Raw genomic sequence first — 16,906 nt, forward strand, 5'->3', positions numbered from 1 at the left:
CACTCACTCACTCACTCAATCAATCAATCAACACATATGGGCTGTTCTTCAATGTGTACTAGCCACCTGATTAAGTAAAGACAGAATTCCTGCTTCATGAAGTTTATGATCTAGAAAAAGAATAGATAATATGCAAGTACCTGTATGTGTTACCAAAGAGGAAGTTCAGGAGGCTGTGGATTTAAATTAACATGTTTAAAGCTCTGTCCATCCTACTCTGCTGGCCTTGGGCAGATTTCCCAGAACTTCTGCCATGCCCACACACTTGTTACCTTCTTGATGACAGCCTCTGGGAGGTGAGTGGGGCAGGGTCAGTGTCATCTCTGCATCCTTGGTGCTTATCAAAGGCCTGTACCAAGTGGGTATCCTTTAAAGGCTTGTCTGGTGCAAAGATGAAGGGCCAGCAGGGTGGCTGGGTGGTGGATGAGAGGATGAGCTCAGGGCCCAGGGTTCTAGCAGACAAGATCTTCTCACCTGAGAAATATCCATGACAGAATCACAGCTGAGGGGCCGAGCTGATGTGAGGTCATTGGAGCCCAGCAGGGTGGATATGATCCCATTCTGATCAATGCGTCGGATCATGGTGCCATCCACAAAGTAAATCAGCCCAAACTTGTCCACTGTAATGCCTGGATGGAGAAGCCAAAACAGGAAATCAGCATCAGAGCTAAAAGGAGACAGAAAGCACCTGGGCAGCCTGGTCTCCTCAGATCCTCCTACGACACTCAGCCCCCTCCCTTTTGTGTGGTGCTGGAGATGGAACCCAGGGCCTTGTGCATACTAAAGCCACGCCCAAGCCCATGGGTTCTCTTCTAAAGACAAACAGATGGAGGTGCAGAAACTGTGTGCTTTGTTTGAAACTGGGATGGAACCCAGGATCTCAGGTCCTCTTGGGCTCTAGTCCTGCTTTGCTGCCTCCAGAGATTTTTATTTATCACCTCAGTCACCCACAAAAACTGGACTCATAACTTCTAGGGGTTTTGAAGCACTAGAGGTAGTGGTAAGGGGGTATTTTTCACTACACTGTGCATTATTTAAATTAACTGACTTCTCAAGTCCTGCAAATGTAATAATAAAATACACTTTTTTGTATTTTATTTTACTTTTTTGGTAATAAATTTTCTTTTCTTTTAAGATAGTTCTTTAAATTTTTCTATCCTTATTATTTTAATTTAATTGGTTGTTATGGTTTGGATATGAGGTGTCCCCTAAAAGTTCACATGTGAGACAATGCAAGGTTTGAAGGAGAAATGATTGGGTTATAGACTTAACCTAATCAGTGAATCGACCCCCCCCCCCAATGGGATTAACTGAGTGGTAACTAGAGGCAGGTTGGGTGTATCTGGAGGAAGTGCCTCACTGGGGGCATGGTTTGGGGTATATATTTGTATCTGGCAAGTGGGGTCTCTCTCTGCTTCCTGATTACCAGGTGAGCTGCTTCCTTCTGCTACACACTTTGCCATGATGTTCTGCCTCACCTTGAGCCTCCAGGAATGGAGGCTGCTATCTATGAATGGAGACCTCTGATACTGTGAGCCCTTGAATAAACATCTTCTTCTCTACAATTGTACTGATCAGGTCCTTTAGTCACAGCAGTGAAAAAGCTGACTAAGACATTTGTCACTGCAAAAGCATAGTCTGAAATGAATCCTATGGGTTTGCAAAGAGAATATTGTTGAATTAACATCTAAGGATAGCACATCGAAGAGAGGAGCCAGGATTACTCAATATCATCTGTTCCATCCCTAGACTGACACTTGGTTGACTTTCTCCCTGGCCCAGCTGGTGTGATCTTGGGCAAGCCACTGGACATCCCTGCACTTGTTTCCTCATCTGTCAAACCAAGGTATTGTTGTAAGTCTGTATTTCTTTTTTGAATGTGTGTGAGAATCCCTTGGGGGACCTGCTCCAGATCTCAAGTGCACTTGAGCACCTCTCTGATCTTGGCAAACACCTTGGTGGTCATGATACGCACTCAGTATTTTTTAGCCAGTGATGTGCATCAGAATCACCTGGAACGTTTTCAACACACACCTTTTGACCTCCCTCTTGGAAATACTAGTTCAGGGGGTGATTGTGCCTGTGACCAATGCACACTTTAAATTTGATCATGGGTGATTCTGATTCTCACCCCAGGCCCAGAATGGCCTGTCAGACATTCCCCTACCACACCATTGATGCTCAGGGATGACGGGCAAGATTTGCCCCTGAGAGGGGCCTGGTCTAGATGGGGAAGCCCAGAAAATGACAGACCTGAGGAGAACTTGTCACTTCTGCTTGATTTTCTTAGAGGCAGGTGGGGGAAGAAAGGGTCAGACGAGGTTGGCTGAGGTGGAGACGCTTGGGCTGTGAGACTTCCCAACTGGGTTAACCTCAGCAAACTCCATCCCTTCTAAGTCTTGGTTTCTCATTAATAAAATGAGGATACCAACATCTGCCTTGCAATAGTTAGCCATCAATAATTATTAGTGGCTATCAGGATTATGAGAAACACCCAGCACTCTGTAGGTTTTGTGGCACTTGCTCTGGGCCCCTGTGTCTCTTCCTTGGCCAGCAGGTGGGCTGGGACTGCCTAGCTCTGAGGAATGGCCCCTGGAGCACTGGTGGGGCTTCCATGCCCCCTGAGGCTGGGCAGCCTGAGAGGGTTTCACACAGAGGACCAGGCGGCCTGGAGGCTGGGAGCCTTTCCCGGGGCCCTGCCTAGAATGCAAATCAATTTCATTCTTTAAGTACCAAGACAGGAGTGTTCTTGTCTTCCTGGCTGGGTCCTGTCTTTCTCTTCCATCTGCCAGGACTGATGAGTGTTTCATGAACAATTGGGTTTCTTGTTTACAAAGTTGGCTGCACAGGCTAATCGAAGTGATCTGTCCCCTGATTAATGACTTCATTTCCCCTTCTTTTTGTTGTGCTAAATAGATGGACATCTTTTCTCCTCCCTACTGCAAAGTGTCTGCATATTGTGGCACTCTCTGTCATTTTTATCTGGGTTAATTGCAGGCTTTTGGGCAATTGTGCTGCCACTCCATCTGTGTGAGGGGGAGGGAGTGCGAGTGTGCAGGGCCGCTGAGGGACGCCAGCGCAGAACAGAAATCTCAAGAACAAACTTTGAATTCTCAGAGAGTAGAGTGTCGTAGCAGAGAGAGGCTGATGGATCATCAGGCTAACCTCTCCTGGACTATCGGGGAAACTGAGGTCCAGAAGAGGAGGTCCCAGAGTCAGTGAGTAGCAGAGAGGAACCGTAAGGCAGGGTCCCCAAGAGCAAGGTCGGTGCTCACTCCCCTCCTCACTGCTTGTTCATACAGCAAATCATAATTAAGAGGGAAGTTAACTATTGATGACACAATATTTACCCCACAGTTACCACCTGAGCACTCCAGCCATGCGGTAGAGATAATATGCTATGAGGGTATACCATGGGAGGTGACATAATGCATTGTAATACAATATAACAATAGTTATAGGAGTCACCATTTATGCAATGTTTACTATGTGCCCGATGCTGCTGTGCTAAGCATTTATATTTCTGATGATATTTAATCTGTACTATAACTGTAGTATACCCTCATTACATAAATGAGGAAAATGAGGTTCAGAGAGATTAGGCAACTTGCCCAAAGTCACACAGCTACTAGATGACAAAACCTAGATTTGAATGCATGATTTCATGAGTCTACTGCTTTGATTTGAACCCGGCCTTCTAGTATAATCATTCATGATGTTTTTACAGGATACCATGTGAAATACATTTGATTTTGGCCCTTAGACCATTCCTAGGAAGTCTACACAGATGGTACTGTTACCCCCACTCTATTGATGAGGACCCTGCAGCGGAGACACGGAGTCACTGGCCGTGGGGCTGGCACCACAGACAAACCTCCACTGCAGGACGTCTGTATGATGATGGCTTCCCTTCTAAAAAGACTCCCAGGGTCCAAGCTCTCTCCCAGCTCTGATCCCCCATGCACAGTTCTTCCTCCATCTCAGGGAACACTTCTCGATCTCTCCCACATCAGAGTGCTTCACAGCCAAGTCTTATTTATGCTGTTACAAAGAACTTATCTATGCAACCTCAGAGCTCTACACACTCAGTACATACTTGTTCAAAAAGTGAATGACAAATACTGAAACTGAGCATTTAGAAGTTTAGCTTTTGGAAGGATTCCAAATTGAAACCTACAGTTAATCGCCCCATAGCTCATGAACATATGCCAAGATGACAGACTAGTGCTTTTGGTAATAATAACATGAGAGAGCATGCATATCCAATAGCATGATAAATACATGATGGGACATCCACTTGGAGGAATACTATATAGCCATTAAAAATAAGGACACATAAGACTCTTTAATGACAATGGAAAGAGCTCCTACTATATCATTTAGGGAGAAAAAGCAGGGTACAAAAATAGTTTGTTTAATGTGACCTCATCTTGTTTACTTGATTTTGGTGAATATTATATACATATAAACATTTAGAAAAAAGGTAAAGAGAACAGATAAGAAATATTAACTGGGAATATTTCTGGTAGGTAGAATTATCACAATCCTAACTTTCCTCTGTATATTTATTGGTATTTTCCAAGAATTTTTTTGCAATGATAAACATGTAGGTCTCCTGGAAATGGAAGTGCCCCAATAAACATTACTGAGAGTGATTTCAATGCAAGGCCTTACCCCTGGGATTGGTGAGTGTGGCTTCTGTGGCCTTCCCTCCGTCCCCACAGCGAGAGTCATCAAAGGGGAGGCACTGGTCCCCAGTCCCTGCCACCACCTCGGAGTTCTTGACAAGGTCCTTCACCACCATGGTGGACTTGATCTTGAAGACCCGCCGGCTGTTGGTGTCAGAAAGGAAAACGGCCCCACTCATGGGGTCTGTGGTCAGGTAGTATTTATGCGCTGGGCTGTGACTGCAAAACAAAGACACGGCCAGTGGTGAGCACTTTCTTCTCTGTCAGGTAGCTTGAGATGTGTCCCTGGCCTTTTTGAATCCATGCCAAAAAATAGTCTTGGAGGGATGATGTCTCTACTTTGGGTGATGGTTACTTAATTTTTCAATCTCAGGGGTTGGCCAAACTATCCATCCCACCCAGCTACTAATGTAGAAACCTCTTGCTGATTAGTGCCTATATCAGGTATTAATACGTATTTTCTTAAAAAAGCTATCAGTGAGGCTTGCCAGAGGTGGCCTGTTAAGTCAAACTAGAAATATGAAGATCCGTGACTTTAAAAAGCAATCCAAGAGTTCAAAGAGTAGCCCTCTCCATAGGATTTTTACGGCAGTTCTCACTCTCATCTTGGGAGGGTCAGGGGAAACCCTGGTGGACCTGACTCCTGGTCGGTGTCCACACTGTCTCCTGTCTCAGGAGCCCTGCAGTCTCCCTCCTGCAGCCACATACAAATGAGTTGCAGGATTAGTTTGTAAATCTGCAGCAAAACTCAAGGAAAAAGAAACAGAACAGGAGCAGCGCTAATGAGGGCATGTTTCTAGAAATCAGTCACAAAGACTAGGCTCAGGTACAAAGGAAAGAAAAATTAGGACTGGGTAGAAGCCCTGAGACCAGGCACTGTGCTAGCCACAGGGTGGAGAAATGCACGGGCTTTGAAATCAAATCAGTCTGGGTTTTAAGTCTAGCTTTATGATGTCCAGCTTCTGAAGCTTAGGCAGGTTGCCTGGCTCTCTGAGCCTTGTTTGCTTCAACTGTTCAATGGGAATGCTATAGCCACCTTGCTGGTGTGTTGGGAAATATCTGAAATCACAAATGCCATGTCGTTTGCACTTGCATTGTTAAGTATTGAGCACCCAGGAGGTGCTCAGAATCATAACTGTTATTTTAATTACTAGTGACTATGTCTGTTTTTGCATTAGAGACGACTACCAGATAGGTGGCACCTGTTAAGCCTGAATTTTGTTATTCCATGGTACTGATAACCAATTTCTTTCAAGTCTAGGGCATAATAAAGTTTGAACTCTCTACTCCTGGGAAGCTAATTTACAATTCCTGGTCATTCACCCGGCCCTCAAAATGCATCTCAATATTGGTGTCCTCTTCTCAGTCTCTGGAGCATTTTCTGAATAAAAAGAATCTTTCTCTGTTCAGATGGGATGACCTGGCTTTGGCCATGTTCAGTGCACATACTGAGAGGGGCCACTGCACACCCTTCAAGATGCAGCGAGAGAATCAGAAAGGTTGAATAAGGGCTACGGTACATTTATCAGGCATGTAGGTTTTAGGTCCTTTCAAAAAACAAAATTTTACTTTACAGAATGGTGTTTTTGGAATGAAATATAATGATTGGGGCACAGTAGTATTTTGGAGTGTAGGTCAATGAGGGTCTTAGCTGGACCTGGCTGCTCATGATAAACATCCCTTACTTTGGGTGGTGTCCTTGGGGACTGGCTACTTCTAACAGAGCCAGGCATCCAGATCCAGGGCTATTCTCCCTTTGTTTTCTCCCTGAATTTGTCTAACACGACATGACTTTCTCCAGTGATCCTTCCTCTGAATCCCTAACCCAGCTGTCCTATTACCTCCTTCTGAAACCAGGGCCAGGTTTCTCTGGCTGTAGCCTGGGTCTTCTTCAGGCCATGCCTCCTGATCTAGCCCAAATACCAACATGTTATTTCCACATTTTCCCTTCCAGGATCCTTCTGTCTCACAGAGGAAGTCCAGAAGCACCCCAGGCCCTTCCTGCTGGGCTGCTCCATCTCCCTGCTTTCCCTCACACATGCCCTACACCCCACATGCCTTAGGCCTCTTTGTTCCTGTTGTTCCTGCTCTGTCCCCTTCTCTTTTCTACTCATTCTTCAGGTGTCAGCTCCAGATGGTACCTTTTCTTGCAAACTTTCCCCAACCTCATTTCTCTGTGCACTGAGATCCATGCTGGTCTGCATCTAGATTACACAACACTTAATGTAATGGTCATGGCTATTTATTTATGGGTCATCTCCCAGACCCAGCCTTTAGTACTTACATTAGAGACTAGATTTTGTTCATTTCTGTATTTCCAATGTTCAGCTTGGTGCCTTCTAGCTCATCACAGCTGCTGCTTGATTTAATGGATGGTATCTCCACTTTCAGCTTATTTAGGTAGTATTTGCATTCAAATTACTTAGCTTTTCTTTTACTTCTCATTTGGGGGCAGTGGTAACAGCACAGGTGTCCTATTTATCTTGAAATGTCCCCTGTGACTTACTCTATACTGGAGCACAGATTTAATCTTCCCCGATGACACTGATTCTGGCTAAATAAAGTGCAGTGACCTTAGATCCTGCCCTGCAATGCCGGAGCAGCCTGATCTCCCAGCATGCCTGTTGACAGCTCGGAGTCGGACTGATTATTTCATTTCTTTGTGCATCACTCGGGATAAACTGGTGCTATCTACCTTGGCAGAAGATGGACCCCAGGGGAATCTGGTGGGGGCCCTGTCCACTTAGATTAGCCCCTTGAGTTTCCAGCTCGTGTCTCCAGCTCATGTCTCACTGCCCCAGAGAAATGTCACTTGTGTAGATTTCTCATGTGGGTGACTTCCAGGAGATGATGGCACTGGCAGGATTATCTCAGAGTCTGTAAGAGCTGTGGCCACCTCTTTTGTGGTTTGGTGGTTAGTTAAGCATAGGGGAAAGAACATTAGTTGGGAACTTAGAAAGTATAGGTTTTAATTGGGGCAAGTCCCCCAACTAGGTCAAGTTGTAGGTCCCTCAGATGTCAAATGATGAAGACCCTGCTCCATTTTGCTCACAGGTTTGTCACCAGGATTAAATGAAATTATTAATAGTCCTTTCCAGCTTGTTGTGCTCTTTGAACTTCTCGGAGTCATTTCTTCCTCATGCTACCTAGCACAGGAAGCAACCCCTGTATCCATGATGACCACTTGGACTTTTTCCCTGTGTCTGTGATGCCCACCTGGACTTCCACCAGGCGGCAGGACAGAGCCACAGACATGATTCCCATGGATACCAATGTACCTGACACCACCAATGGATTCTGACTGTCTCAGACACTGTGCTACCACTTTACTTGCATGACCTTATTTTCTCACAATTATTATGAAAGATAGGTACTTTTTCCCCCCTTATTTCAGAAAACTGAGGTTAGAAGAGGTGAAGTGACTTGACCAGGACCACAAACTGCTAAGGGAATTTCAATCCAGCTCTGCTTGACTCCAAAGTCTGTGTTCTTTCTGCTTCCTCACGCTGTTGCCCAGGGACTATAAAGCTCCACAGCCCTCATTCACCTCATTCTTGCCCATATCCAGAGACTCAGCCCTTGCACCACCTCATCTGAAATACCATTCCTGGACTTCCACTTCTTCCCACTCATGAAGGGGCCATTCCTCTGTGTCTCCAGAGCCTCAGCAGATTACACTTTTAGTTATCTGTAGTGCCTTAAGGCACTTCTGCTCAGTTGTTTGCCTTCTCAGTAAAATCTTGAACTCTTTCTGGGCAGAGATTGACTTTAAGTTCCCTGTGCTTCTCATTTGGCTGATGTGGAGTGAATGCTCTGGAAAGTTCTGCTGAGTTCACGAGAGAATGAATGAATGAATATCTGCCTCCCTGGCTTAAGGGTATGTAGGAAACACTCACTGCTGATGATCTTAGATTGATGGTTCTAAATAAAGCTTAAAGAAAAAGCCTTGCCTACAGTGACTAAAGGGCCGGCCATCTACCTTTGAGATCTTTCCAGGTGACCACAAGGCACAGGCAGACTTGGGAACCGTGGCTTTTGAGAAGTGCTTTTCAAACTTCAATGTGCATATGAATTTCATGGAGATTTTGCTAAAATGTGGATTGTAGTTTAGTGATTCTGGAGTGTAGAACTTGAGAGTCTGCATTTCTGATCAGTTCTCAAAGCACACTGGTGTTGGTTGCCTGTACTTTTGAGTAGCAAGGCCTTGGAACATTCCATAAATCACAAATGGTTTCAGGGCACGTGATGGAAGATGGCCTGGTTCTGTGGACAGAGAGCATTTCCTGAACAGGGGCCATGTATGATCCATTCTTATTCCCAGTATCCTGAGCAAGGTTGGCACAGAATCATATCATAGACTTACTTTCAAAGTTTGCTGCAGGAGTCTCTAAGGACACACATTCTTTCCTAGTTCCTCAAACATAACCTTGGCCCCTCTGGAAGTGACCTAAAATTGTAGAGGTCTTTAGGGTACCACTCTTGAAGTTAATGAGCTGAAGTCAGATCTCACTCTACCATCTTTCTGGAAGCTGCAGGAAAGTTCCTAGCAGGAGGTAAGAACTCAGGAGTGACTTGTGACAAAAAGTAATCTATTCCCAGCTTATAAGTGAGAATTCTCTTTTTGTCTCAAAGTGAGGTCTGCATCATATACAGGAGCGCCCTTCAACCATATCAGGTGGCAAGTTGGCAGGACCTGTTGCACGGGTTCTCAGAACTAGTGGGAAGGGCTTGAGTATTGAAGCCACACAGATAAATGCAGTTCCACTACCCACTTGATGAAGTGACCTTGGGCAAAAGCATGTTGCTACTTTGAGCCTCAGTTTTTTCATCTGAGAAAATAAACACTTCAAAGGATTATTTTGAGGATATAAATTGCATGAAGGATGTAAATTTCTGTGCATAGTTCCAGATACATTAAAAGAGAGGAGAGAGAGAGAGAGAGAGAGAGAGAGAGAGAGAGAGAGAGAGAGAGAGAGAGAGAGAGAGAGAAATGCTCAATGAATGGCAAAGCTGGTCACCTTGGCAAAGCCTCCAGAATACTTATGTTGGTGCATAATGGAAAAGCTAAGTATGGAGATGCAATATTGTCCTGCACAACCTATTTCTGGGCACTTAAAGGTTCTGTTGAGTTAATACATGCAGCTAGGTTTGAGGGAGACTTGAGTTCAAGTGTATTTCTAACAAGAGGCTTTGAGCATTCCTCAGGGACCTAGGGAAGAGATCTGAAAAGAGGCAAGGATGCTTGTTCCCTAAAGGGGTCCAAAGAGGAAGATGCCTAAAGGATTATGGGTCTTTGTCCTGGACATGCTGAGCCTGGGGGCTGGCACTGAGGCCAAAGAGCCAAAGGCAGAGATAAGCTTGTCCTGGGGAGTGCATACCCGTATGCATAGCTGACGTCACCCCTGTGCAGCCAAATGCTATTACTGAGAGCAGCTGAGGCAGCTACTGGAGGACAAATTTCTAGAGGACAAAATTCTAGAATTTAATCTATCTCAATATTTACTGAGGGGTACACTGAGGTCCAGAGAGCAGAAGGGATTTGCCAATCTTCAGGTATCACCATTTCTGTCTCCTGATAGGCTTTGGAAAACTGGAACACACAAAGTGGTTCCCTTTCCCTTCCACTTTGGCTCACTTTAGAAATAGTTTTTAGCACCTGAGAAAAACAATGAATTGAGAGAGGGAAAGAACCCAGTTTTGAATATCAAAAGGTCACTGAAGATTAGAAACACAAGAGACTCCAACCACTGCTCTTTGAATTTACGGAGGATGAGACTGGAAATCAGAAAGGCTGGGTGATCAGCCCAAGGCCATATGGCCCCCAATTTCCTAGCTTGTCACCTGTGTTTCAGTTGTTCTCCAGCCAGCTTCCACCATGGACTGATGCTTCAGTGTGAAATGCTATGTTTTAATCCAGGATCTTTATGGGAAATGTACTTTTGTTCTGCAAAACTGAAGTTGAGAGCAATGTGTAATTCAGTATCCTCTATACAAATCTCATGGAATAGCTCAGATTCCAGTGTGAGGAAAAACATTTCTCCTCCGAGATGTGAACATATTTTCTGTTTCTGATAATGCAAATCCTGAATGTAGTTCTGTTTTCCTATTTATTTGCTCTACTGCCATGAAATCAAGTCTACTCTGAGGTACAATCATAGACATCTTTCTTCTTTTTGACTTTGGTCCCCATTTCCCTGTTTAATTTTAAGACATGTGTCTTTGGGTGTAAGAGGACTCAATTCCTTTTTGGGAAAGATGGAGGCATCACAATCATCACCATATAATACGATATCATTGTGTCATCATAATATCATCATTTAATTATAAGTTATATTAGTAATACTAACAATGTGTGTATCTTGTTATTGTTATCATCATTACTGCTATGATGACCATTTCTTGAGTACCTCCTTATGCCTGAAAATGTTCTATACTTTGTAAACATCCTTTGTGACTCTTTTTTTCTTGTGTGTGTGGTGCTGGGGATTGAACCCAGGACCTTATGCATGCAAGGCAAGCACCCAACCAACTGAGATGTACTCCCATCCCCCATCCTTTGTGACTCTTACACCAACCCTTTGAGGGGGATTTTAAATAACCTCAATTTAGAAATGAGAACTTCAAGAAATGAGGTAATTCTTTCAAGACCACCCAGTTGGGGATCTTCAGTTTTCTCCTCTGTACATTGGATGTACTCACAGGGATCTACCTCATAGATGGTTTGGGGACAAAATGCTACTCTTTCAGCTACACAGTGAATGCTCTATACATGTTAATTATTATTATTTTAAAAGAATACACACAGTTATTATATAAAATATCTACTTGTATAGAAATGGATCTAATAATTATTGGACTAGGGTCTGTCTGGCTCTGTTCATCATCTCAAAGACTTTCTTTTATCCCAACTTAGCACCACCCATGCACCATGTTGAACTGAGCTACATGTGGATAGCTCAGCACCACCTCTGTGGCTGTCTGAACCAGAGCTCTATCTGCTTGTGGTTAGTTTTCAAGTCACCCTAACGTGTGCAGGGCAGGGGACTCTGTTAGGGGGTAGACGAAGGCCACAATGACAGGTATCACTTTGCTTTGTGTCTGGCTAGACTCACTCCTGCTGGCTGCTCTGCCGCTCCGAGTCTATGACAAGCCTATTCTGTGACAAAGTTCCTATCTGGGGATTGTCCTCTGAAGGCATTCCCTGTGGCCTGCTCAATCCTTGCTAGATCACACCAGTGGAGTGATCACAGGGATGATCCAAAAGCCATGGTACCTGGAATGTCCATAGAAGTGTAAATTTCAGATTCTTCACCTGATCAATGTGTTTTCAGAATTTTCCATCATGACCATCAGTCACTTGGCACAGTCTGAGTGATATCCTCATTTATGCTGAGAATTAAGCAGACTGTGACATTCAAATTGCTATGTCATGGTTTAAATTCTTTCCCCTGTTGCTTCTATCTGTCATGTCCTCAGACTATAGGATAACCACCTCACTTTGCCATGGATTCAAAGAGTTCAGGCTCTTGCCACCCACCGCCACCATTATTAATGATTTCCTCTTATTGCCACTGATTATCCCCGATCCGTTCCAATCACACAGGATTCCTTTGCCATTGAGCCATCTGAAATTGACATGTGTAGCTTACCATACAACATGCAACAAGGCAGGGGAGAGACAGGGAATTCTCCACTGGTTGGCTTACCTATGTCTGAAATCTTTATTTCTGACAGAAGACAGGAGAGCAGGGAATAGAAGAAAGAATGAGGTGTTAGCAGCAGGGTTAGAAGCATTATTAGCGGCCTGAAAACTTGACAGCAATGCTACTGTACAATACTGTAATAAATAAAGACTTAGCAGCTATGACACTGATATATTTTATATTGGATATTACTTGTCAGTGAGTTCACTTACAAGCAGCTACATTTCACAGAGGAGGCACGGTTCCACCTCACCCCCACTGCTGACTCTGGAAAGAGGACTAGCATGACACATTCTGCTGCCTTAACTAGCTAAGACACAGACTGGAACAGTCGCTTCCTTTCCCTGTATAGACGCGTTCCCAGCGATACACAGGCTTGCTGCTCTGTCTCTACATCCTTACTTCCCTACAAAGAGTTATTAAAAATTTGGGAAACTACTCACAATAGGAAACAGAATTGGAGATATGCTATATTTAGAAGGGAGGGCATGGCATAGAGAAACAGGCCTGGGGGAAATGATTGGAGGAAAATATATCAAGATGATGATATAGGGCTGGGGATGTGGCTCAAGTGGTAGCGCGCTCGCCTGGCATGCGTGCGGCCCGGGTTCGATCCTCAGCACCACATACAAACAAAGATGTTGTGTCCGCCGAGAACTAAAAAATAAATATGAAAATTCTCTCTCTCTCCCTCTCTCTCTCTCACTCTCTCTTTAAAAAAAAAGAAAAGACGATGATATAATGATTAACTTAGTTTTCTTTCCAAACTACATTTACTCCTCCCTACCCTACTTACTCACTGTCTCACATGATCCTCACAACAGTGGTGGGAAGGAGGCAGGGAGATGATATTGCTTATTTAAAATATGTAAAAGTGGAGGCCCAAGGAGGTTAAGTGTTTGGTCCGAAGTCATACAGTTTCTCTGCCAAGGTGAGGCGACCCCCTGGTCCTTGGCTCTCTCCATTATAGTACATATATGCAGCTGAGTAAATCAATACATTCAGGGGTTTCTTCTGTCTATGCCAGTCAACCTCATAATGGAAGAAAGGCAGAGAATACTCCATTGGAGGCCTACTTCTCATCAGCCTGATGTATGATTTCCTATGGGCCTGCACATATGAGCTTCCATCTTTTGTCTCTGTGTGTGGGGGCAGATGCTAACACTTCTCTTAGTGCCAGGAGGCTGTCAGGGAGCCAGCAAGCTTTGCCCTCCGTCTCACACATGTGCTGTAGAATGAGATTCTTTCAAGCAGAGAATATTTATAAGGCATTAAGACAAAGTAGTCCTCACTGGGTTGGATGACAATTCTTTGGTGAGGCAGAACTGGGTAATGGCCTCCTACTGGATTTGGGTCTGCCATTCTAGAAGCTGGACCTTGGACAGGCACTTTAAATTCCCTGGGCCTCCTCTTTCCCACTTATCAAAGGGTAATAATAATAAAAACCTCACAGAACTGTTACACGTGGCAAACAGTAGGAGCCCAACTTTCCCCTACCTGCATTGGAGAAAGGCTTTCAAGTTCAAGGGCCTGTCCTGCTCATGTAGACCCCTGCCCAGGAGACAGATGGGTCCCCTTCCCTAAAATAGTGGTGAAGGAACTTGGTGTCATTTCTCCTGTAGGGTGGGTGGGACTCCTCTGTTTCTAAAGCACAGCTTCTCCATAGCCCCAGATCCTGCAGTGCTTTGGTTCTAAAGAGATCTGGCTCAGGAAACAGAGAAACAATGTAAAACACGGGGGCCTCCCTGAGCTGTAGCTGTGCTGTGCACCAACCCTCATGGAAGGAGGGGAAAAGGGTGGCCCAGCTGGTTCTGCAGCACCTGAGGAGCAGAAAGGCCCTGCCTGGGTTAGGCCTGGGGGCCTTGTTTCAGTACTGGTCAATCAAAGGGAACTGCTGCGAACTCTGATGAGTGCTAAGTAAATAGGGCCAAACTTGGGCACATGGCCATAGGGGCCTCACCGGCGTATGCCATCCATCCCTAGATTTTATAAAAGAGACTTGTGTGACTAATTTTAATTAGTTTATTACTAGGGAGCAAAAAGGTTCAATGGCTCCCAGGAGTCTAATTCTTGACTGCCAGCAGCCTTCCATGTCACCTGGATGCCAAGGACATCTCCCTGTTCCAGGGTGGTTTATCTTCACAGTGAACCAAGGGAGGCAGCACCTGGTTGATCTGGAGAGTGAAAAGTCAGATTCTGACAGACATGGATGGCACTGTCTGTCCCAGTTCTCTGGATCAGTGGATAATGTGGCTGGACCCTAGGATGGCAAGGGGATGTTATCAGGAACTTAGAGAAGGCACCGCCTTACATACCTCAGCTCCAGGATGTTGGTGACATTTCCAGAGGGGAAGATCCTACGGATGTAGTTGAAGTCACCCACATAGAGGCTTCCATCAGAGCCACAGGTGAGGGCCACGGGGGCCAGGAGCTTGTTGCCATCTGCAAGGCCATTGCAGCTGGGGCAAGAGATGCTTCTCCGGCGCCCATTGCCCATGATGCTGCCAATGACTGGTGGCTGCTGAGACACAAACTGGTTTTCCCCATTCCCTTTGTGCAGGATTCCTGGGACAAGAAGAGAAGAACAGAATCATCTGGAGCAGGAGGTAGGTCCTTCTTCCTATGGTCAGCCACAATCACCTGATTTTGCAAGGTCCCCAGTCTCTGTCAACCACTTCCCAACTCATCTCTCAAGGCTGTGCCTCACCCACAGTGAAACCCAGAAGGACTGAGCAGGCCACACTGTTTCGCTGATTTAATTGTCATCATAACCCATATGAAGGCACTGATAAGATCGCTATTGTAATAGAGGGAATAGAGCAGGCAGCTCACTCAAGGCCACACAGATGAGAAGTGGAGGAGCCCTAGAGTTCAGCTCCTGATTGTTCAGCTACCCTGACTCGTAAATGGGCTGCACATGGCTCCTGCGCCCTGATCACACCTCTGTGACAGTGTGGATTCTAATTGCTAGGTGTCTTTCTCCCTTTCTATCAGTACCATTTCAAGTGTGGACAGTATGTCTTTTTTCCCCTTCTGTAGCCCCAGGGCCAAGCACAAAATCTGACATGGAGTAGACACTGATACTTATTTATAGAGATGAATGAGGTAGTCACAGTCTCCTCTCACCAACATGAAGTCAGGAGACTGGAGTTTGTGCCTGGTTCTGCTCCTAACGGGCTGGTCCCAGATCTTGCACAGTCTCCATACTTTAACTGCCCTGCAGCTCAATGGGGAGATTGACCTCAGTGACTGGGAAGCTTCCACCCAACTTATGTTGTTTTCATTCCAGATCATTCTTCCCCCACCTGCTTATTGTCACAGCTTCCAAACTGGCTGCCTCTTGCCTTCCAGCCTGCAGCCTGAGAGGGTTTTGGCTTTTATGGGTCACACGAATCTTCTCTCAAGCTGCCACTTGTTAGCTTTGCCAAAGCTATCAAATGGATTGCTTCAATTTTTGATGTCGTCTAATGAATTACTTTTCCACTTTAAAGTTGGTGCTTTTTTTAGGTTTTAGGAAATCCTTTCCTGAAAGGTGAACTGGAAAGGTGAGGATCGAACCCAGTGCCTCACATATGCTAGGCGAGTGCTCTACCTCTGAGCCACAACCCCAGTCCTATTTTGGCTTTTCTTTGTTTTTTATTTTTATGTGGTGCTGAGGATTGAACCCAGTGCCTCACATATGCTAGGTGAGACCTCTACCACTGAGCCCTATTTTGGCTTTTCTGACACATGTGGCCAAGGCTAATTTTAATCACCACTCACAGATCAGCTAATGAATTCCTGCCTCAGCTCTGTGGGCTCCATTTACCTGTTTCTGTGCCAACACCACACAGTTTTAGATGTTACAGTTTTCTAGTTTAACTTAATATCTGGTAAACTCATTTTCTGTGTTCTTATTTTAAAGATTGCCTTAGCTATTTATAAACCTTCATTTCATTATAAACTTTATAATTAGTTTGTCAACTTCCCCTTAAAACATGCTGTGGTTTTGACAGGCATGCACTGTACTTTTTGCAGAAGGTACGTGACATGGTTACCATGTTTAGTTGTCCTACCCTGAAAGAGTCGGATTGAGTTATTATTGGAAGTGCAGATGTGATCATGGCACTTGCCTGCTTGAAACCTCTCAGAGGCTTGACATTTGCCTCTGGATGAAGTCCAAAGTCCTAATCTACCCTGGGCTCCAGCTGCTCAGCCCCCAGCTTTGGCTTTGACTACTCTTTCCTTCATCTCATTCTCTGCTCAAATCACAGTGGACCTTCTTATCTCCAATTACCCTTCTTGGAGGCTTCAGCTCTTCCACAGGTACTATGCCCTCTGCTGGAATTTTTTGAGACCCAGAGTTATCTTGCAGACCTCTGAGACTCAGGCCAGGGATCTTCTCCCCAGGGATGCCCTGAATCACCGAGTGCTGTGTTCTTCCTCTGCTTCCATGGTGTTCTGCACCTCCCACTGTGATGGTGTGGCCAGTGCACAGCAATGCAATTACCTGGTGAGTATTTGTCTCTGACCATG

At 45.0% G+C, this 16,906-nt stretch overlaps 1 protein-coding gene across 17 annotated transcripts in view; it reads right to left on the bottom strand.

Annotated features, from left to right (window-relative positions):
• Nucleotides 1-16,906, bottom strand: part of Tenm4 (teneurin transmembrane protein 4) — a 2,824,428-nt gene that overhangs the window by 41,095 nt on the left and 2,766,427 nt on the right. For 14 of the 17 annotated variants that reach the window (XM_078046757.1, XM_078046770.1, XM_078046767.1 and 11 more), the window contains 4 exons: nucleotides 14,707-14,956; nucleotides 12,395-12,415; nucleotides 4,675-4,907; nucleotides 475-629 (listed from right to left, as the gene is read on the bottom strand). In XM_078046757.1, coding sequence (XP_077902883.1) covers nucleotides 475-629; nucleotides 4,675-4,907; nucleotides 12,395-12,415; nucleotides 14,707-14,956 — 659 coding nt within the window. The remainder of the gene's footprint in view (nucleotides 1-474; nucleotides 630-4,674; nucleotides 4,908-12,394; nucleotides 12,416-14,706; nucleotides 14,957-16,906) is intronic. The other 3 variants (XM_078046771.1, XM_078046762.1, XM_078046760.1) reach the window with 1 other exon arrangement.

This window comes from Ictidomys tridecemlineatus, chromosome 4 (assembly GCF_052094955.1).
Source record: "Ictidomys tridecemlineatus isolate mIctTri1 chromosome 4, mIctTri1.hap1, whole genome shotgun sequence".
In the NCBI taxonomy this organism is placed as follows: Eukaryota; Metazoa; Chordata; class Mammalia; order Rodentia; family Sciuridae; genus Ictidomys; species Ictidomys tridecemlineatus.